This window comes from Sorghum bicolor, chromosome 5 (assembly GCF_000003195.3).
Source record: "Sorghum bicolor cultivar BTx623 chromosome 5, Sorghum_bicolor_NCBIv3, whole genome shotgun sequence".
Lineage (NCBI taxonomy): Eukaryota > Viridiplantae > Streptophyta > Magnoliopsida > Poales > Poaceae > Sorghum > Sorghum bicolor.
The window spans coordinates 67,596,991-67,619,024 of record NC_012874.2 but is presented as its reverse complement, the minus strand read 5'-3'; the positions used below and the strand labels follow the sequence as shown (position 1 = coordinate 67,619,024).

Genomic DNA, 22,034 nt, shown 5'->3' with positions numbered 1-22,034 from the left:
AAATAGAATTAGATAAATGATTTACATTGAGCCTCTCGAGTGGTACATGCATAGTTCACCTGACTTGGGGGTTAAGCTAGTACATCATCTTGAATCTGATACCCCAAATTATGCGTAACAGTGCTCCAATCTTTGAAATGATATTACGAGTATGAGTAGTATGACACATGCTTGCACTGTATCAAAATGATATAGATGAATCTCGTAAAATACACTGGATGACAATGTTGAACCAATCACGACAAGACATTAGGATTTGGCGAGAAGCTCATAACAAATTCTATAAGCACAACAACAAAAGAGTACAAGTGATCATCTCTTTGTTACAATGTACTTGACTCTCTAGGACCAACTAATTCTTGCCCTATATAAGAATCTTGTGCAATAGAACTATCTAGTTTCATCCTCACGAGCACTCATAGTTGCTCCTTAATTAGAAGCCTTCGATGAGAACCCATGTGTTAGCTTATGCCTATGGCCACTATCCTTTATATTATCACGTACAAGATTCTCATACATACAAATAGGAGTCCTACTCCTACTAGAAGTCCTACGCTCAAGTCCTAATAGAAATAGAAGTTCTGCTAACAGCACACATCTCTAGTTACAAGTAGGATTTGAGTCACCGACTCACCGTATGTATAATAGTCGACCACTACTATTAAGGTTAACAGTAATTAATCAGTTTTACTCTCCAAACAGCTGCTTTTGAATCACAGAGTGAAGCTCATCTGCATACGAGTTTTACCAGAAAAAAGTAAACTTTTAAAAGATGAACACAGTCTAAAAACTACGTGGCACCAAAAAAAAAAAGAAAATTGTTATGCATCACTGAATTATGTATGGATAATTGTTATGTACATCACTCAGTGATCCAGGAAAACATATGTTATCCCCGATTCAATTTCAATCTTTTAGTTGTGCTTCAAGATTTGTACGCTTTGAAGGTAAATAATGCTTGTGATGAAGCTCCCTGACCTGCTCTCGGCTTGTTGGCATTACAAGTAGTTACACCGACATGGAACTAATTAACTCGTGCTGATTCCGTCTTTCAGAAGTCATTCATTTTTGTGATAGTCCTCGTCGATTCAGGAAACAGGAAAGTAGTTCTAAACACATGAAAAACGTGGAGAGCAACAGCATGTCTAGTTGTCTGCACGAGATTGTGACTACTCGTCGTTGATACCCTAGGCCCTAGCTATAGCTTCCGTACGAGTTTTGTTTAGTTTCAAAATTTTTTGAGAAATCGATAATGGTAGCATTTTCGTTTGTATTTAACAAATATTGTTCAATTATGGACTAACTAGACTCAAAATATTCGTCTCATTAATTTCGACTAAATTGTGTAATTAGTTTTTATTTTTATCTATATTTAATACTTCATACATGTGTTTAAAGATTTGATATCATGGGAAATCTGAAAAATTTTGCAAAATTTTTTAGAACTAAACAAGGCGTAGTAGTATTTCTGGGAACGCAAGATGATGGCACGTCTTCACCAGCTTTCCCAAACGATGACAGCAGCCCTCCTGCTGTTCACTTCTGTGTGTACGTTTCCTGCCACAGATTCTTGCGGTCACAACGTGTCACTGCATATCCATTTTGGACAATAAATGTAGCTGGTGAACAACAGACCACCACACACGTAGGCATGGCAATTTTGTTAGTTGCACCCTGAAACAGATTTTATATACGAAGAACTGCAGTCTCCCTCCAAGTCAAGTCATCCACGAAAAACTGAAAATTGCAGTCTCCCTCCAAGTCACAATCACATGTGTTTTTCAGGTGTTTAAGTTAAACACAGGTGCAAAACACATCGACCAGTGCATATCTGGCATGGTCTATTTCAACAGTACATGCTTTTCCTACTCTTTTGGGATGACATGATGTCAAAACTAAACGAAGAAAAATAAGATGTATATGGATTAATCTCCACTTTACACAGCACTATATGTATATATCTCCACACGCACACGCGTTTAAGTGTCCAACGCCGCTAAATAACCCCCAAGTTTCATCGTGCCCCGCCGGCGGCCGGCCTCTCCCAGCATACTTTCAATGGCTTTCATCGTGCTCCTTGCTGCTGCTGCAGCAGTGATAGCCTTTGTCCTCCACCTTGCCACCAAAAACCACCGGTCTCACCCAACCTACAGCCTCCCTCCCGGCAACCTCGGTATCCCGGTCATCGGCCAGACCTTCTCCCTCCTCCACGCCCTACGCACCAACACAGACGACCGGTGGTTCAGGGCGCGGATAAAGAGATACGGTCCGGTGTCGAAGATGTCGGTGCTGGGCTCGCCGACGGTGCTGCTTGCTGGGACGGCGGCCAACCATTTCATATTCACCAACGAGGACCTCATCCTCACGCAGACGCGTGCGCTTCGCTCCCTCCTCCGGCGGTCTATTCTGACGCTCACCGGCGACAAGCTGAAGCAGGTGCGTAGTGCTCTGCAGGGTTACTTGAGGCCTGAGATGGTCAGAAGGTACGTGGGGAAGATGGATATCGAGGTCAGAAGGCAACTGAAGCTCAACTGGGTTGGTCGCAGCACTGTCAACGTAAGGACAAAATGATTGACACTAAGATATTTTTTTCATTTGCATTGTATAGTGAATTCTGTTTATATATTTCCTTATATATATATATATATATATATATATATATATATATATATATATATATATATATATATATATATATATATATATATATATATATATATATATATATATATATTTCCCTCTATATATATATATAGAGAGAGAGAGATAGAGTATACTCTGTACCTAGCTACAAAATATGTTATTCTGTAACCACCTCCATTTACGATAATTTTATATACTAATTTACGATAATATGTGTACATATTTACAATTGTTGGGTTACTATAACACATCGAGATATTTACCGTAATGTTCGTAAGGAGTTACTATAATCTTGTAAATTAATATAGTAATTATCGTAACTCAAAGTGGCTACAAAATAAGTTATTTTGTAGCCAGCTACAGAGTAATATATATATATATATATATATATATATATATATATGTGTGTGTGTGTGTATGTATGTATGTATAGACACACACACTACCTCGTGGTCCCGCCAATTAATATATGTGTTTCTAATTTTGTTCTGTGTCCAACATTGTGAGCTTTGACCGACAGTAATTAAATTCTAAATAGATATGCAACTTTAGGTTGATTCTACTATATATTCATCATGGAAAGTAATTAGCTTTCATAGTACATAATTATCTTTATTCAAGTTCTATCGTTTCGTAGACATCGTTAGTCTAAGATTAACCTTGTAGACTGTACTGGTACCAAATATAACCCACTTACAACAACTAAATTCGACACTATTACGAGGGTTATTACAAAAACAACTATAAGGTTAATATGTAAAGTATGTGTTTTTTCTTAATTACCATGTAGGTCCTGCCGATGGCAAGGAATCTTACACTTGGGGTCATATGTTCAGTTGTCTTCGGCGAAGAAGCAGCCACCATAGTAGATGCCCTCGGTACCGACTTCCAGTTGCTAGGTGATGCAATCTTGTCATTTCCAGTGAACATACCCTTCACCAGGTTTTTTTTTTTTTTTTTTTTTTGAAAGATCCGGTTTTACCGGCTTTGATTAATAATAAGAGGAGAAGCAGGAAACATCGGGTTACAAGCGCGAGCAGCGCTCCCCCACGCAGCCTAGACCGCGTGGGGCTTTTGTTCTTAGCTAATTACTCACTAATTACATGTGCAACCATAAGAGGCCTAAGAGCTTTGCATCCTGCCAACGACCATTGGCGAGCCATGTCCTTAATCTCCACCACTAGTGAAATGGTCGTCTTTCGATCTTCTCTGAAAACAACTGCATTTCGTCGGTTCCAAATGCTCCATAGAGTTAGGATTGCCAATGTATGCGCCTTCTTCTCCCCTGTTGTCAAGGTTTGGCTGAAACAGTCCTCGAGGCGGCTCCTGTCTTCCCATGAAGCCGGCTGCAAGCTAGGGCATGAACTCCAGGAGGATACGGCTTGCCAAACTAGTCGAGAGTAGGGGCATTCAAAGAATAAGTGGTGTGCTGTCTCCAGGTTTCTTTCACATAGTGCGCAGAAGTAGTTATTCTTCCAATGACGCTGTTGCAGACGTGCTGAGGTCCATAGCCTGTTTTTTACAGCAGCCATAAGAAGAATTTGCACTTTGGCGGTGCCCAGGCTTTCCAGATTAAGGCTGGGAAAGGGGATTGGACTTGGCCAGCAAACTGAATCATGTATGCCGATTTGCTGGAGTATTGACCTGAACTTTCAAGGCCCCAGATAATTATGTCTCCACCTGCCTCATCTAGAGCTGGCCTGACACGGTCGATAGCCAACCAGAACTCAAAATATTCCTTAAGCAGATCCTGATTCAGATTGTGTGCAATATCACTCACCCATCTTCTGTTCAACAATGCTTCTCTGACTGTCCTATTCTTTTTCCTGCTGTGGGCGTACAGCCGCGGCCACAGACTGGCCGGTGCTCTCCCTTCGATCCAACTAGAGTGCCAGAAGGAGGCCTTCCTTCCATCTCGAACGGTGACAGTTGTAGCTGCATTGAAGAGCGCCACATCATCAGCATTCACTGGTAGTTCAGACCCATTCCATGGTCTTTCTGGTTTAGTCCACTGGAACCAAAGCCATCTAAGGCGCAGTGCCCTGCTGAATTTATCTAAATCAATAATGCCCAATCCACCAAACTCCTCCGGCTTGGCCACAGCTGTCCAAGCCACTTTGCATTTGCCTCCTGAAATCTCATTATCTCCCGCCCAAAGGAAGCGACGCCTCATTTGATCAATGTCCGCAATCAGCTGCTTTGGCGCCTTGAGAGTAGTCATTAGGTATACAGGCATGGAGCTAAGCACAGAGCGTACCAATTCTCGCCTGCCCGCCGGGTTCATTAGTCTTCCTTGCCACGCAGCTAACCGAGATCTTGATTTATCAACAATCTTTTGCAGGTGCACAACCTTCAGCCTACCTAAGGACAATGGTAGACCCAGGTATGTGATTGGGAAGTTTGTTTTATTTCCTCTATAACCCTCAAGAACATGATCTAGGTTGATCTCAGCACATCTGATAGGGGCTACTGTGCATTTTCCAATATTTAGCTTTAGGCCGGTTGTCGCTCCAAACTGCTCGAGGATTTCAAACAGCGCTGTGACCTCCTCCCTGATTGGGTTGATGAAGATAACAGCATCATCGGCGTAGAGAGATAGTCGGAGTCTAGCATTCCTCCCTCTTAGCGGCGACAGAAAACCATTTGCTGTTGCTACTTCAAGGATCCTGTGCAGCGTGTCTATGGCGAGTATGAAAAGAAACGGGGAGAGTGGATCACCTTGTCGCAGCCCTCTGACATGGTTGATCTGCCTTCCCTCGGTACCGTTGAGGAGGACTGTTGAGTGCGAGGTCTTGAAAATGAGGGTCAGCCACTCTCTCCATCTAGCACTAAAACCCCTCTGTTCCAGCAGCTCAAGCAAATATTCCCATGAAATTGTGTCGAAAGCCTTGGAGATGTCCAATTTAAACAGCAATGCCGGTATTTTCTTCCGATGGTATGCTCGCGCCAGATTTCTAACATACATGAAGTTGTCTTGGATGCAGCGGTGCTTTATGAACGCGCTTTGGGAATTGGAGATCATCCGATCAATGTGAGGAGAGAGGCGGATGGCAAGTGTCTTGGTCACAAATTTTCCAAAAGAGTGGATCAGGCTGATCGGCCTAAAGTCTTTGGGGTCTTCTGCATTATCGGATTTGGGAATTAGTGTTATGTTTGCTCCATTCAGACTTCGCATTGGGCCAGCTCTTAGGCTATGAAAGCTGTTCATGGCCGCCAGTATGTCTGTTTTTATGATTTCCCAGCACTTCTTGTAGAAGAGTCCATTGAACCCATCGGGTCCAGGAGCCTTTTCTGCTGGGAGCTCATCAACCGTGTGCTTGAGCTCCTCCAATGTGAAAGGTTGATCAAGTCCTGGAACATCCAGTCTGCTCAGATTTAGACTTTCCCAGTCCAGAGTGTGCCGTCTCCCCAATTCTCCCTAAGACTCCATGGAAATGTTGGTGGAGGATCGTTTCCTTGTCACAATGCTTCCAGACCATCTCACCACCTTCATTCTTAAGATAAGTGATCAAGTTTCGTTTTCGGCGACCTTTGGCTCGCTGATGAAAAAATTTTGTGCAGGCATCTCCCTCTTTGATGTTAATGATCCGTGAGCTTTGTCTTCTTCTCGATCGTTCAATTGCTGCCCAGCCAAGTAACTGCAGTTTCAACTGTCTATGGAGATCAACTTCTGCATCAGACAATGGTCTTGATTCTTGAGCGATGTCCAACCGTAGGATTACTTCATTTGCTAATTCCAGCTGTAGGCGTGCTTCACTGAATAGCGATTTGCTCCACTTTTTGAGAGCCTCGGCTGCATTCCGCAGTCGATTGTGGAGCAACGTTAGTGGGTTTGAACCTCGGACCGGTAGTGCCCATGCTGTTTGCACAATTTGGAGGAAGCCCGGCACACGTACCCAAAAGGATTCAAACTTGAAGGTGGCTCGCCGGTGCGGCTGTTGCTGGTTACAGAGGAACAGAGGGCAGTGATCAGAAAGCGAGCTGCTCAGGGCTATCAGTGTGGCCGAGGGGAAAATTTCATCCCAATCCAGATTGCAGAAGGCTCTGTCTAAGTGTACAAGTGTTGGATTTTTTCTACCATTACTCCACGTATATTTTCTATTTTGCAACTTAATTTCCAATAGCTCACTAGCATCGAGTGCCTGCCTGAATTTCCTCATATGTGCTCTATTGATGTTGTTGTTGTTCTTGTCTTGGGCTTCACAGATAAGGTTGAAATCGCCTAGGCAGAGCCATGGCCTGCCCCTCGGTTGACATCTGATGAGCTCTGCGAGGAAGGAGTTCTTCTCTGTGTTGTTTGCTGGGCCATATACAGTAGTCAACACAAAAGAGTGGTTGGTTAGTCTCAGGGTGATATCAATTGACAGGCAAAACCTATCCTGTCTCACAAGATTTCCCCGAATGTAATCCTGATCCCAGGCAATTAGGACACCTCCTCTAGTGTTGTCAGCAGGAAGAAATTCAAAACTACTGTAATAGTTGTTCCCCAAGAATTCCATGGCAAGCAGGCCATCAATAGCATCAAGCTTGGTTTCCTGCAGACAAATGACATATGGCCTTGCCTGTTGACAGATCAATTTCACTGCTTCTCTTCTTGCTGCACTGTTCAGACCTCTGACGTTCCAATTTAGGATTCTTGCATCATTTTCAGACATTATTGAACATAGAGAGCGACAGGAGGAAAACACAGGTGGCCAGCAAACCGTGATCATCTATTGAAACAGCACAACAACCTGGTACAACAGCCTTCATGCTATGGCTGGACAACATCACACCCACAGTTCCACCATCACTAAAACTGCCACACAGACCATCACTGTCAAGCTCAGAACATACCTCACAGAAGTAAAAGAGACCTAACTTCACCGGTTGAAGACCGGCCGGCGCTGGCACTGTTCTAACTAACATAGCAAACACTAGCACACACAGACAAATAAAATGCAAGGACTCTAGGTCTCCATCTCCAGGGCATCAGCTTCCTGCACAACAGCCTCGAGGATCTTGACAAGCCTCTTGTTCCCCAGGCGAGCAGCTGTCTGAATGGCCTTCACAGCCTGCTCCGGGAGGTCGTCTGCATACAGGTCAAGGTACTCCGTCACCGCTGCATCTGGTGCCTGCTGCTGATTGTTGTCGATGAAGCTCAACTCTTGCATCAGCTTCCGTTGTGCCCGTTGGGCCACAGGCACAGCCGATGGCCTAGCTGCCAGGCGTGAACTGGAGCGCGTGGACACCGTGGGCTTCTTCATCTTGCGCGCCCGAGGCGCGGGCTCACCAGGTGCCGGCGCCTGTAGGACTGGTGCCGGGAGCTCGCAGAACAAGCCAGTGTAGAGGTTGGGTGGCTGTTGGTTCTCAGGTGGCGGTGGTGGTACTCCTGCTGGGCTACTCGTCATAGCAGCAGCTGTCGGCCCACGTTCAGTCGCAGTGTCGATGTCCATCTTGGTGACGAGGCCTGAAATCACTCCAACCTCATCCATCGAACCAGCTTGTGAGCCTCCAGGCTCCTGTTGCTGCACCCCTGGTCCAAAGACGATCTCATCCTGGACAGTTGGGGTACAGTTGGTCTGCTTGTTCCCCCACCAGAGGGCGGAAACTGGGATGTAGGCAGGAGATTGCGGCGCGACATGTGCATCATCAGGGGCCGTCGGAACGCTGTCGAGGTAGGAAGCCTCCAGTATCATCGGGTCATCGGACCCGCGGGGTGGACAGGTTCGGCAAGGGCATGAGGTCCAGTGCTAAGATTAGGGAAGCCGTCAGAAAGTTTGCCAAGAAGAGGGAGGAGTCTTTGTTGGAGGAACGATGCACTATTTCTACCACTGATTTTGTCACCTACATGCTCATTCTGCGCTCCAAGGGTGCGCATTCCATCACCCTAGAGGACATTGTTGACAATGTGATGGGCATTATCATCGGCGCACATGGTACTACCTCAGCTCTAATCACCTTCATGATGCGCCACCTCGCAAACGAGCCAGACGTCCTTGCTAAAATCACTGAAGGTGTGTGTTAGTGTCAACAGTGCCTACACTTTTGCATCTACATGGTATCGCCTTTTATTTTGATTAAAGTGATCCTTGTGATATCAATAATATCATATACTCGTGATTGCAGAACAAGATGAGATCGCAAATAAGAAAGGAACAGATGGTGCTCTAACATGGGAACATGTTTCAAGCATGAAGTACACTTGGAGGGTCGCATTGGAGACACTGAGGACAGTGCCTCCAGTGTTTGGGAGCTTCCGAACTGCGACCAAGGACATCGAATACCAGGGCTATCACATCCCCAAAGGCTGGAAAGTAGGCATCTTTGTGTGCACATGTTTTCAGAAACTGGATCTTATTTTTCCTTTGTCAGAAATATCAATCAAGACGCTTTTGTTTCACAACATGACAGGTCTTCGCAGCCCAAAGCATTACGCATATGGATTCCAGGTTCTTCACCGAACCCACCAAGTTCGATCCATCTCGCTTTGAGAAGCGTTCATCAATTCCACCATACAGCTTCTTGCCGTTTGGGGGAGGGCCAAGAATGTGCCCTCGAACTGAGTTTTCTAGGGTAGAAACAATGGTAGCCATGCACTATCTAGTGACACAGTTCAGGTGGAAGTTGTGCTTCAAAGATGAAGCCTACAAGAAGGATCCAAAACCTACGCCTGTTTTTGGATGTCCAGTTGAACTGGAGTTAAGAGAACCCTACAATGACTTATGATGCTTGAAAGAATGCTTTGTACGCCCCTTGCTGCATTGTCCACCAAAACTAGGCCTAATAAGAAATGCAAGGATATATGTTGTGGGTGCGCAGTTTTCATCTGCATATGTATATACACTGAAGGGGTAGATATAGGTGTCACTTGTAACTGGTTTAGGCTTCTATGTTGTGATTGTGTAATGTCACTGGCACAACTTTAGGCAGATCAAAACTTATTCCCAGCTTTACTGCAGTAAGCCAACTTATTATTACCTTCCATTGTATATCTTGTTCCTTTTCTGTAACAAATTAACTGACTGATTATCTTTCAGCTTTGTGGTTTTTGATCATCAGATGCCTCCGGAGCTAATAACACACTAATATAGAACATGCAATCATTGCAAGGTTGAAACCCTACATCACTATTAGCAGTGGTCAATCAGAAGTGATGGGGTGATCACTACCGGTTTCGGTTTTGGACCCGGCAAAGAAATTCCAATATCACCGCTGGTTCTTGGTACACAGAGTAAAAATCACTGCCGGTCCAAGGATTGACCCGACAGTAATAGTATATGGACCACTGCCGAGTCTACTTTGTACTTAGGGCACTCACAACGCAAGACTCAATCACAGACTCCAAGATAATTAGTTACATATTATATATGGTATTTTGCTGATATGGCAGCATATTTATTGAAGAAAAATAGGTAGAAAAAATAAGACTCCAAGTCTTATTTAGACTCTAAGTCCATATTATTCGAGGTAATAAATAACTTTAGACTCTATGATAGAGTATGCATTGTGAGTGCCCTTATGACTGCAGGTCATTGCCAATTAGTGGTTTCAACCACCATGGATCCTCATTTTATCCATTTTAGTATATGCATTATTAGTACAATTAAATAGAGGTTATTGTATAATATTACTATCTCACAATCCATCCCATTTCTCATAATAATTAGAAAACCATATATACATACTTAATAGGTAATAGGTAGAGATAAAGTCATTAAAAACCAAAGTCTCATTGCTACAAAATAGGTGGAGCACACCCATTACTACTGGTTACCACGTGCCCTGGAGGCCTGGAGTAGTCCATGTAGTGAACATTGCCCATTGGGTAATGATCACATCATTTATGCATATCAACACATCAATTAGTGCATCCTCTTTTGCCTCAAAACACTACAACAAATCTCTTAATCTATGACATATTCTCGATGACAGATTCAGAGAGCGTCACTAACAACAATAGTAGGCTATAAATTATATTAGATACAAGGATTATTATTTGTGACAATGATTAGAGTATATCAGATTAGACGCTACATGTCTCTAATTATTATTGGAATTTCTAGGGTTTATCTATTTCTTAATGTGTATATTGAGTTAATGTGATGGTTCCGTTGGAGCCTTCAATTAGTAATAGTAAGATACTTCCTCTGCCTGGGAATAGTAGATGTTTTAGGTTCTATCCTTGATACCAATTTGGGGTAAAAGATCTTAGTATCCTTAGAAGTGGAGATAAAAATGTATTGTAAAAAAAGAAAAGAATGTATTCTGAGAAAAGAAAGGTGCCTTTTGAGAAATGAGAATGATAATTAATTTGGAATAAAATTTGAATACTATAAGGTCAAGTATTTTGGGACAGATGGAGTACTTCAAATTTTATATAGTAAAATACATATGTGATCCTAGAATGGCTCCACTAAACTCTCAAATGCCTTTTCAAGTCTCATAGCTTGTCATCATGTGTCATCAATGTCAATATCAAAGTGTTGTTTTAGATCCACATACTTGCCATACCATGTCACCCAGATTTAAAAGGGTATCTCATGGTTTACTTCTACCATCCCATTAAAAATACCATTATCACTTTTTTTAAAAATCAAACAATTTTAACTTTAACCAAATATATATTAAAAAATATTAATATTTATCTATACTTATATAATAATAAAAAAGCAAAATTTGTCCTTACCTTCATTTTGGTCCAGCCCATTCTTGGTTTGGCCCAACTGTCCACCCACTCCCTTTCTACCCACTTGCGGCCCATTCGCTGGACCAACTGCTCACGTTTCTCTCCTATTAAAAAAACTCCTTGTCTCCTTGGCCGGCTACACTCATCCCGTCGTTGCACAGAGCCAGAGCTGCCTGGCAGACAACGCAGCAGCCACTCTCGGCCTAGCTTGGCGGCATGGCGAAGGTCGAGGACACTGCAGCCGCTTCTGACCAGCTAAGCGTCCTAAACTACTAGGTAAGCCAGTTTTATAAACTTCTCTAAATTGAAGAAAGGACTTGACATTGTGTTTCTCTTGTCGAGATCGATGATCGAAAAAACATGTACAGATCATCCAATTTAGGAATCAGAGAAAGAAATTTACGCAATTGTGAAGTTTCTACACCTATAGATTTAGAAACCAGCTAAGCCGGTTTTCCTAGCAAGTCCAATCTTATTATTATTAATTGGAGGCTCGAACAAAGAAGCCACTTAATTCTCACTAGATATGTCATAAAAAAATCATGTTCGAAGGCAGCAACAAGGAGCTCTTTTGTATTTGTCACCGAGCCTCTTTGACTTGCTATTAGTCGTCTCTCTTTGTCGCTTCATGTATTTTTTATTTATTAGCTCTATGCTTTGTTTGAAGGCATCAACAGGGAGCTTTTTCTTTATTTGTCACCGAGCCTCTTTGATTTGCTATTTAGGCTTCCTATTCCCTATAATTTCGGAGGCGATAGGAGGCAATGTGACGTCTATGGCCCACCGACCATAGACACACCTATCACCTCCCATCGTCTTGCTCCCATCGTCTCTCATTATTTTTCATGTTTTAGGTCCACCGGCCGTAGACACAACAATCGCTTCTCATCACCTCTCCAACCATTATAAAAATATTTATTATATATATGAGCAAACAAGCCACACGGGCCCATGCTTGCAATGGCACGGTACGGCCCATCTTGCCGCCGGGCTGTGCTGCCCTAGTCCTTTGTGCCCGGCCTATGTCGGCCTATCGAGCCACTTTCCATACCAGGCCGGCCGAGAAAGTATGGCCTTTTTAGTAGGCCAGGCAAGCCACCACTGGGTCACGAAGGAGGAGGGAGCTCAAGGCCGCCAAGTGAGGGTGAGGAGGACACGGTCGCACCCGCCGCGCTTGAGGCTACTGCCTACGGTGCAGCCGTGCAGGAGGCTTGGAGGATAATGCAGTGACTGGTCAGTTGTGTGAGGGCGAGGAGGGGGCCACCAATGGTACTAGGGCGTGGAGCATGGAGGAGGAGCAGGCATCCGTTGATGTGGAGGGCGAGGAGTTTGGCGCCATGGATGGTGCGGGTGTAGAGGCGAGGTCGCTACTATGAGACGCCTTCGCATGAGTTGAATGCGGCGCAGGGATAGGGATGTCGGATGCGAGAAGTGGGATGAAAATACTTAGGGTTATCGTGAAAATAGGATGAGATGGTGCTAGCTAAGACTCCACTGGGCTTGGCGTATTTTACTAGGATGGGCCATGCCACCCGCAGGACCAATAGAGCAGCCTAGTCCTCTGGGCTGGGCTCGTCTGTGCTGGTCTGGGCCCGCTAGCCATCAGGCCAAAATTTTGGGCCTCATGCTAGGCCACCAGTGCGGGCTGCATGCTCGTATTTACATATGGTTCTTCGCTAAGGATGAAAACGGTCGGAAACGGTCGAAAAACTCCTCTATTGTTTTCTATATTTATATTTAAATACGAACACGAAAACGGAAACGGTATAGTCGGAAACGAAAACGAAAGCGAAATTACGGTATTCGAAAACAAACCAATTCGATCGGAATTATGTCGAAAACGGTCGACGTACGAAAATTGAATACGAAATACCAACTCACGGTGCATAGTTTTAAACAAGTGCATGACCAAACTAACAAATGCATGATTTAGTTCAAGTGCACATAATAGTTAACCGACACACAAGTACATAGTCACCAAACTAGTAAGTGCAACACTTTGAGATGGCATTTTACTCCCTGATCCTACAAACAACCAAGTGAAACATTGCTAAATTAGATAAATGGGACTATCCAACATCCACAAATTCTTCCTACAATCCTACAACATCCATAAATTCTTTCTACAATTCTACCAACGGCCAAAACTATCAGGACAACAAAAACAGGATTCCAGTGATCCATTCTTCCTCTACCAACAGCCAAAACTAACAGGACACCAAAAAATTTCTAAAGTAGCCAAATAATCAAGGAAGAATGGAAGATGAACCTGCTATTGAAGACGTTGTTGCCGCTGCCGGTATGGGAGGTGGCTCTAGAAGACGACGCACGCTCTTCGTCTTGTGCTTGCCCCCTTGCTGGCGCCCTTCGTTCTAGGAGCAGAAGCACCAGTAGGCGCCATCGAATGCTTGACGGGCGGGATGGCGGTGTGGAGGCTAGCGGCGCTGGAGCCCTGGCGGCGCTGGTGGCTGGCAGTGCTGGAGCCCTGTTGTCGCTGGTGGTTGGCGGCACTGGAGGCTGGCGGCGTGGAGCCATGGCGGCGCTGGAGGCGTGGAGCCCGGGCGGCGCTGTGGCGGACTGGCGGCGGCGTCCCACTCGCGAGTCGCGACGGAAGGGAATAGGGGTGCCGCCACTCTTTGCGTCGTGGTCGGGTGGAGGCCGGAGGGTGCGGGTGGTCGAGTGGATTAGGGATTTAGGGTTGTGTACTTGTGTTACTGGGCCGGGCCGGAAAGGAAAAGTCTGGCAGTGGTAGTGGGGGAGGGGGGACTACACACTACAGATTATGGGCCAAATTCGGTTATTTTCGCATTTTGAATACGGATAATTTCGAATATAATGAAGAAAAGTAGAAAACGGTCGAAATAAGCCTATTTCGAATTCCGCACCGTTTTCGAATTTGTCTACCGAATTTCGTACCGTTTTCGAATTATTCCGAGAAAAGTGAAAACGATCGGATCAAATGTAGAAAACGATGCGATTCGGTCGGGAATTTTCATTTCTGTTTTCATCCTTATTCTTCGCCACCGTCGTTGGTTGTACTTTGGCGCTCAGGTTGTGGGCGGGGCTGGTGACCCAGTAATTAGTCCATGTCATCATCAATCGTCAATCATCAAATCAAATCAACCATCATCTAACTATAAAAGAATGAGTAATTTGTGGAGCTTATTGAAATTAACTTTATCATAAAACGTATAGCACATGATTATAGGATCTTATACATAGTCTAACTCAAGACCACAACTCATCTAATGTGGAAATACTTAGGCCTTGTTTAGTTCACCCCGAAATCCAAAAAGTTTTCAAGATTTCCCGTCACATCGAATCTTGCGACACATGCATGAAGCATTAAATATATACGAAAACAAAAACTAATTACACAGTTTGTCTGTAAATCGCAAGACGAATCTTTTGATCCTAGTTAGTTCATGATTGGACAATATTTGTCAAATAAAAACGAAAATGCTACAGTAGCGAAATCCGAAATTTTTTCGGAACTAAACAAAGCCTTTAGTAAATAGTGCGAGACCAGTATTGGTGGTCGCCATTAGTGCCTCCGGCGGTGGTGATGCAGTCGTTGACGATGGTGTAGATGAATGTAGATCACGGGCTGAGGGTTTGGGAACCCTCTGCAGGTGATGAACTCATCATGCCAGGTAGCAGCGGCCTTTTGGACCACCGGCGGTGTATTGGACGGGATACAGAGCTTCCTAAACCCTCCAGTGCCTAAGTGATCGGTTATGTGAAAAGTTATGTGGTTTGGAGTGATTTTGACACTAGCGGCACCTCTCTTATTTATAATGCATCGTGGGCCAGGTGAATCCTTAGAATTCTAAGGGTTGTCACCGATCACGACAATGCTTATTTAGTTACAATTAATGACCAGTGGGTGAATCAAAGATTAACTTTTAATTAATATAATTAAGTTTGGGTAGCCGAGCCGTTCATATTCCAACATTCTCCCACTTGATCAAACGGCTAATGCAATTATACAACTAATGTTCGCTTTAAACTTATGTTCACACTCAGTACTACAGTAAGACCAGGCCAATACGTTGTCATAAGTTTTGTTTTCACTTTAAATTATGCCACTAATGTTCACTATAAACTTGTTTAGTTCTCTGGTTGAAATTTTTTTGCGTACTTTAGCACTTTCGTTTGTATTTGGCAATTATTTTCCAACCATAGACTAACTAGGCTTAAAAGATTCATCTCGCAAATTACAGACAAACTGTATAATTAACTATTTTTCTAATCTATATTTAACGCTCCATGTAGGTGCCGCAAGATTCGATATGACTAGAAACTTTCAAAAAAATTTGGATTTTATGGTGAACTAAACACTAGTACAGAGACATACTGTACAGACGGCTGGAAACCTATTTCTACTGGCGTTTTTCAGCACCGCCTGTGCTGGAGGCCAGTAGAAATGTGCCAAATATACAGGCGGTAACTAAGAAACGCCTGTAGAAATGAATTTCTACAGGCAGTTCAGTTATGTGGACCGCATGTAGAAATGTTTTTACAGAAAATACAAAATCGACTTTTAAAAATAGAAAAAAATGATTTTAATTATAGGAAAGGCCCATTGGCTATTCGCTTCTTTTCGCGTAAAATCGCGTGCTTCGCGGCCGGTGAGATTTGAACCTAAGACCTTGCCCTTGTGTGTAGCCTCCTCTACCACTCCACCTATCACTAACTTGTGTCTATATTAGAGTTTAGTTCCCCACATATTATCTCAAACCGAGCATATATTAATTATTTGAGGCCCTAAACGGATTCTAATGGAAAAGTTGTCAGCTACAAAGTTTCATAACTTTTTAAGATCTACAACTTTTATATTGGAAGTTTTTCCATCCGAGGTCATTTATAAAATTTGAATTTCAAATTTAAGAAATTCAAACGTAGTTTTCGACGACAAGATGATGTCAAATGAAAAAATTATCAACTACAAAGTTTCATAACTTTTCGAGACCTACAACTTTCATGTTGACAGTTTTTTCAAACAAGGTCATTTGAAAAACTCAAAAAATTTAATTTCAAATTATTTCTACAGGCGGCTTTCTTAAGAAACCGTAGAAATATGATTTTTACAGGCGGTTTCTTAGGAGAACCGCCTGTAGAAATACATGATTTCTACAGGCGGTTTTGTTAGGAAAACTGCCTGTGAAAATGCATCTTCACAGACAGTTCGTAGTTCTGACACCACCCTTTTTACACCACAGGCGCGTGATCACTACAACCGCCTGTAGTATAAAAAGGGACCGTCGGCGTTGTACTCTTTTCTACTAGTGAAATAAGGCCTAAAGAACACCCAGCCCACTGTCAGTCCCCAGACTACTTTTAGTTGTTTGTTTACATGTATGCCTTAGTGAGCCAAGTCTAGATGAGATACTTACTGTTTGATAGACTGTACATGTCGTTTACCATGCATGCAGTACCTGAAGCTGAGAATGAGTCAAGTACCACCATGACTAGTGCTGCCATTCCTTTCCTAACACTCACAATTGCACAGTTAGCTTATCAAGAACTCGTATATTTCTGGAGAAGCGTAACATTAAACCTTTTGTAAGAAAATAATGAGAAAAAAATCATATATTTGGAGCTGCTGTGAACTTAGCTATTCGACCAAGTGGAGCTATAAAAACGTGCATATTGAGATTTACAATTTGGGAGTGACGACCAAGATGTGATTGCACAAATTGTTCAATGCATGGATGCGTATATGGAGATGGTGAACCACCACCAAGGCACCAACCCTCTTTGATTTGTCATCATTATTATGCTCCTTGTGCAGCAGAAAAAAGAATCTGCACCTGCAACACAAAGTCCCAAACAGCACGGCAAAGAATGGTTTTTTATATGGTGGCTTGCTTTGTAACGGAGTTAGTCTGAAACTGAACGAGTTATGAGACAAACATAGATTATGCAAAAGTATGGATCGAGCCAAAGTGAACGACCGACCAAAACATGAATCATAGAGCTCTCGGCTGTAAACTACTAGCTAGTGGATGCTACCTAGCTCTATTTTAAATTCAACAAAGCGTGATTTCGATCTCAAAACCAACACGGACCAAGTGTTTGTGACTAGTGGCCTAATGGGTACTGAGCACAAAACGACACCTTGCTGCCGGCCACTTACACCAACTCCATCAAGGTGTGCCTTCATAGCAACTTGGTCCTTCCTTAGTTTGTTGGGAGTCAAAGACATTTTCTTAAGTCTTGGGAAGTTTAAACTAGACAATGGAACTCAAATTAGATTTTGGGAAGATAAATGGTTGGGCTCCCAACCCTTAAAAATCCAATATCCAAATTTATTTAATATAGTGCGCAAGAAACAAGCAACAGTGGCTGATGTACTTAATTCCACCCCTCTCAATGTGTCTTTTAGAAGGGCACTAGTTGGGAACAAGTTGTTGGAATGGCAAAGTCTAGTTGCGAGAGTTGCTTTTATTAATTTAAATGAGGGTCGGGATACTTTCGTCTGGAACTTAAATAATAATGCCTTATTTTCTGTTAAATCCATGTACAAATACCTAGTTAATAATGGGATTAAGGTTACCCAGGAAATTTGGCATATGAAAGTGCCCTTGAAGATTAAGATTTTTCTTTGGTTCTTAAAAAAGGGGGTGGTACTCACAAAAGACAACCTTGCTAAAAGGAATTGGAATGGGAGTAAGGCTTGTTGTCTTTGTAGCACACCTGAAACTATCCAACACTTGTTTTTTGATTGCCATTATGCCAGATTTCTTTGGCGTGCTGCATTTGTTTTGTTTGGTATTTTTCCTCCAAGGAACGTGAACCATCTTTTCAATAGTTGGTCAAAGCTAGGAGGATCCAATCATAATCATCTATTATTAACTGGGGCTGCGGCGTTTTGCTGGGCAATATGGATCACAAGGAACGATATGGTTTTTGACAAAGGTCACCCAAAAACTTTTTTGCAGGTTCTTTTCAGGGGGACACACTGGTTACGATTTTAGGCTCTGTTGCAGCGCTCGGATGACGACAAGGAACGGATTCGTGACGCTTGCAAGCTACTAGAATCGAGAGCCATGGAGTTCTTCGCATCGCATGGATGGTCTTTCATTTACCGTCTTAAACATTAATTCTGAACCTATAATAAGTTTTAATTATGGGTGTGCTACTGTAATAAATTTGGACTGATGCTTCTTCTTTTAAGAAGAAGGCTGAAGCTGGAATTTTCCATTATCTAAAAAAAATACCAGTACACTCCCTTGTCCTTAAAAGCTGAGTCAAACTTTTTAGTGTAATCAACTTTATAAAAAATAATATCAATATCTTTGACATAAAATAAGTATTTTATAAAAATATATTTTATGATAAATTTAATGGTATTAATTTGACAGTATAAATCTTAGTGTTTTTTTTTCTAGAAATTCGGACAAAGTTTAAAAATTTGACTTAAGACAACTCTAAAAGTTAAAGCTTTTAGGGACAGAGGGAGTACTGTGCTTGATGTTAATTCACCCTTCTAATAATTAATTAATGACTCCCACCCTTAGTCTCACCAGGCTCTTCCTCCTCTTCATGCCAGATCCCATCCAGAAAGCTCTCACCTCTCAGCGCACTTTGCACTGCAGACTTGCAGTGAGTGTGTGATCCAGCGACGAGCGAGTGAGGGACTGGGTGATTCAGCCACGAGCAGCGGCTGAATTGGAAAATCGGCAGCATCTCCATACGTATCCTGCAGCGATCGGTGCGTCTTACTAATTCTCTTTCTATCTACGTCTTTACTGTTCATCACAGTATAAAAACGCTCGTGTTAAGTGGTAAATCACATGCGTAAGTTCTATGTGTCTGTTCATCACTCTTAGCTAGTTGATTGATGGCATCCAACACTCTTACCTTGACCTGCAGACTCGCAGACTGAGCGTGTTTGTGTGGCCATTGTGAAGTCCAGACGCCTAGTTGCTGGCTGTTCAATAACCACTAGCAATCCCTGCTGCTGCTCCTCCATCGAGTCGGGCTCCATCCTCTTCAGGTTCCAACTTCGAATCTAGGGCACTGAGAAGTGAGCTGCTGGGTGGCTACACCGGGGCAGATTCAAAACTCAAAATCAAGCCAGATCCCATCGATCTGGCCACAAGCACAGCTTGATCCAGCGTTCACCATCGGCTCCCTTCGCAACCATCTGGTGAGCGGTGAGTTAGTAAAATTGGTCTCCATCGATCTGCTTTTTGTTTTTTCACAAGATCAACTTCACAAGCTGTTGCATTCTCTTGTTCACAATCCATGTGACTCCCCATGCCGCTGCTTACTTTACTGCAGGTGAGCGGCAGACTTGCACAGCGGTCTCCTCACTCACGCTAGCTTGAAAAAAGGATGGAGGTTGTGACAGGGGCGCTGCCAAGTGTCATCACCAAGCTCGGCGAGCTGCTTGCTGGTGAGTACAATCTGCAGAAGGGGGTGAAGGGGGAGATCAAGTTTCTCCAATCTGAACTTGAGAGCATGAAGGGTGCCCTCGAGAAGGTCTCCAACACGCCGCTAGACCGGCTTGACATTCAGGACAAGATCTGGGCAAGGGATTTGAGGGAGCTATCCTATGATATAGAGGACAACATTGACACGTTCATGGTGTGTGGCAAGAGTGATGAGTCAGCCAAGCTGCATGGTATCAAAAAGTTTGTTGATAGAAGTGTTGGCTTGTTCAAAAAGGCTAAGATTCGCCACGAGATTGGTACTGAGATAAGGGACATCAAGAGCCGTGTTGTAGAGGTACATGAGAGGCGTCTTAGGTATAATGTTAACAATGGTGTTGATAAGCCTACCACAACTACTGTAGTGGACCCTCGTTTATTTGCTCAGTTCAAAGAGGCAAAAGAGCTTGTCGGAATTGATGAGACGAGAGATGAGCTAATCAAGGTACTGATGGATGGAAATGGAGTGCCCTTTCAGCAGGGCAAGGTAGTTTCCATTGTTGGATTTGGAGGCCTTGGAAAAACAACTCTTGCCAAAGTAGTGTATGAGAAGATTAGATCACTGTTTCATTGTTGTGCTTTTATTTCGGTGTCCCAAACACCTGACTTGAAGAAATTATTCAAGGAATTGCTCTATGATCTTGACAAGAACATCAATGCAGAAACATTGGATGAGAGGCGGCTCATCAATGTACTTAGAGAATTCCTTATACCAAAAAGGTATGGAAGCATTCCTGACAGCAATTTGTACATATGAAGTTCTATCTTACGATGCACATGGTCAGTAAGGAATGTTCATTCGTGACATGGTAAAATAAAAAAAAGCAACCAGAATATTTTTCACGTTGTTATTGAGTGGAAATTAAATAGCAATGGGAACAATCTTCTATTCCCCAGTGGAATTATTTTTTATTTGGCAAACATATATTATTAGGGAACAATTTTGTTTACATACTCCCTCCACACCCATAAAGAAAGTTGTTTAGGCCTAACTTTGACTCCTTGTTTTTATAAAATATTTATTAAAAAATGGTATATGTATAAGTTTATAAAAGTATTTTTTAAGACAAATCTATTCATATGATTTTCATATTTCTAAACTCAATTACTTAAAAGTTATTCATGATTTATATTCCCAATGTTTACTCAAACCTTGTCCAAAATGACTATTTTTACATGTTAATCCTGTTGGACCTAACGATTTCAGCTTAAGGTGTATGTTGCTTAATCAAATTGATTGTAAATGTTTTTCCTTCCAAGGTTGCTTTTTACTGATAGTTTCCTATGTATTTATAGGTATCTTGTTGTTATTGATGACATATGGGATGTCTCAGTCTGGGAAGTGATCAAATGTGCTTTGCCTGAAAATGATATTGGATTTGCAGTCATTACAACTACACGTAATGTTGATGTTGCTGATAGAGTTGGTGGTGCTTACAAGTTGAAAGCCCTGAGGATAACTCGAGGAAATTATTGTACAGAAGAGTATTTGGTAATGAAAACAACAACAATGTTGAAGACATGGGAAAATGCCCTATCGAGGAGTTGGCCGAAGTATCTGATAGAATACTAAAGAAATGTGCCGGTGTACCCTTGGCTATTATTACAATGGCTAGTCTGCTAGCTTGTAAACCTCGAAATAAGATGGATTGGTATGAGGTATACCATTCTATTGGTACTGGTCTCCAGAATAATCTTGATGTTGAGAATATGAGAAAGATTTTGTCGTTTAGCTACTATAATATGCCATCCCATCTGAGGACTTGCTTATTATACTTGAGTATGTTTCCAGAAGATTACGAAGTTGAAAAAGATAGGTTGATATGGATGTGGATAGCCGAAGGCTTTATCCATTGTGAGAAACAAGGAAAGAGTCAGTATGAACTTGGAGAGAATTACTTCAATGAGCTTATAAACAGAAGTATGATCCAACCCATATATGGCGTCTCTAGCAATGTATATGAATGTCGTGTACATGATATGGTGCTTGATCTTATCTGCTCCTTGTCAAGTGAAGCAAACTTTGTAACTATACTAAATGGTATGGACCAAATGTCTGCATCAAGTAAGATTCGGAGGTTATCCATTCAAAATGGCAAGGAAGATGATTCTATGACTCTGGCAACTAGGAGCCTGCAACAAGTAAGGTCAATTGTTGTCCCGCTACGAGACAGTAGTCTAATAATACCAGTCCTCAGGAGCTTCCAAGTTTTACGAGTGATGGATTTACAATGTTGTGATCTTTCACAAGGTTACAACCTTAATAAGTGTCTTGGGAATCTATT

At 42.6% G+C, this 22,034-nt stretch overlaps 2 protein-coding genes across 3 annotated transcripts; both read left to right on the top strand.

Annotated features, from left to right (window-relative positions):
* On the top strand, positions 1,779 to 9,614 carry LOC8068319 (cytochrome P450 716B1). The gene is made up of 5 exons (XM_021460764.1): positions 1,779 to 2,556; positions 3,434 to 3,585; positions 8,350 to 8,639; positions 8,752 to 8,939; positions 9,037 to 9,614. Exons 1-5 carry the CDS (start codon positions 2,059 to 2,061, stop codon positions 9,349 to 9,351), a joined length of 1,443 nt encoding a protein of 480 aa, XP_021316439.1. The 5' UTR covers positions 1,779 to 2,058; the 3' UTR covers positions 9,352 to 9,614.
* On the top strand, positions 18,829 to 21,488 carry LOC8068318 (putative disease resistance protein At1g50180). Of its 2 annotated transcripts, none has more exons than XM_021460766.1 (4): positions 18,829 to 19,028; positions 19,190 to 19,466; positions 19,601 to 20,469; positions 21,046 to 21,488. In XM_021460766.1, the coding sequence occupies exons 3-4, from the start codon at positions 19,655 to 19,657 to the stop codon at positions 21,320 to 21,322; spliced, it is 1,092 nt and encodes a 363-aa protein (XP_021316441.1). In that variant the 5' UTR covers positions 18,829 to 19,028; positions 19,190 to 19,466; positions 19,601 to 19,654; the 3' UTR covers positions 21,323 to 21,488. The 2 variants fall into 2 exon arrangements, with proteins under 2 accessions (XP_021316441.1, XP_021316440.1); XM_021460765.1 differs by having other exon boundaries at positions 19,190 to 19,473.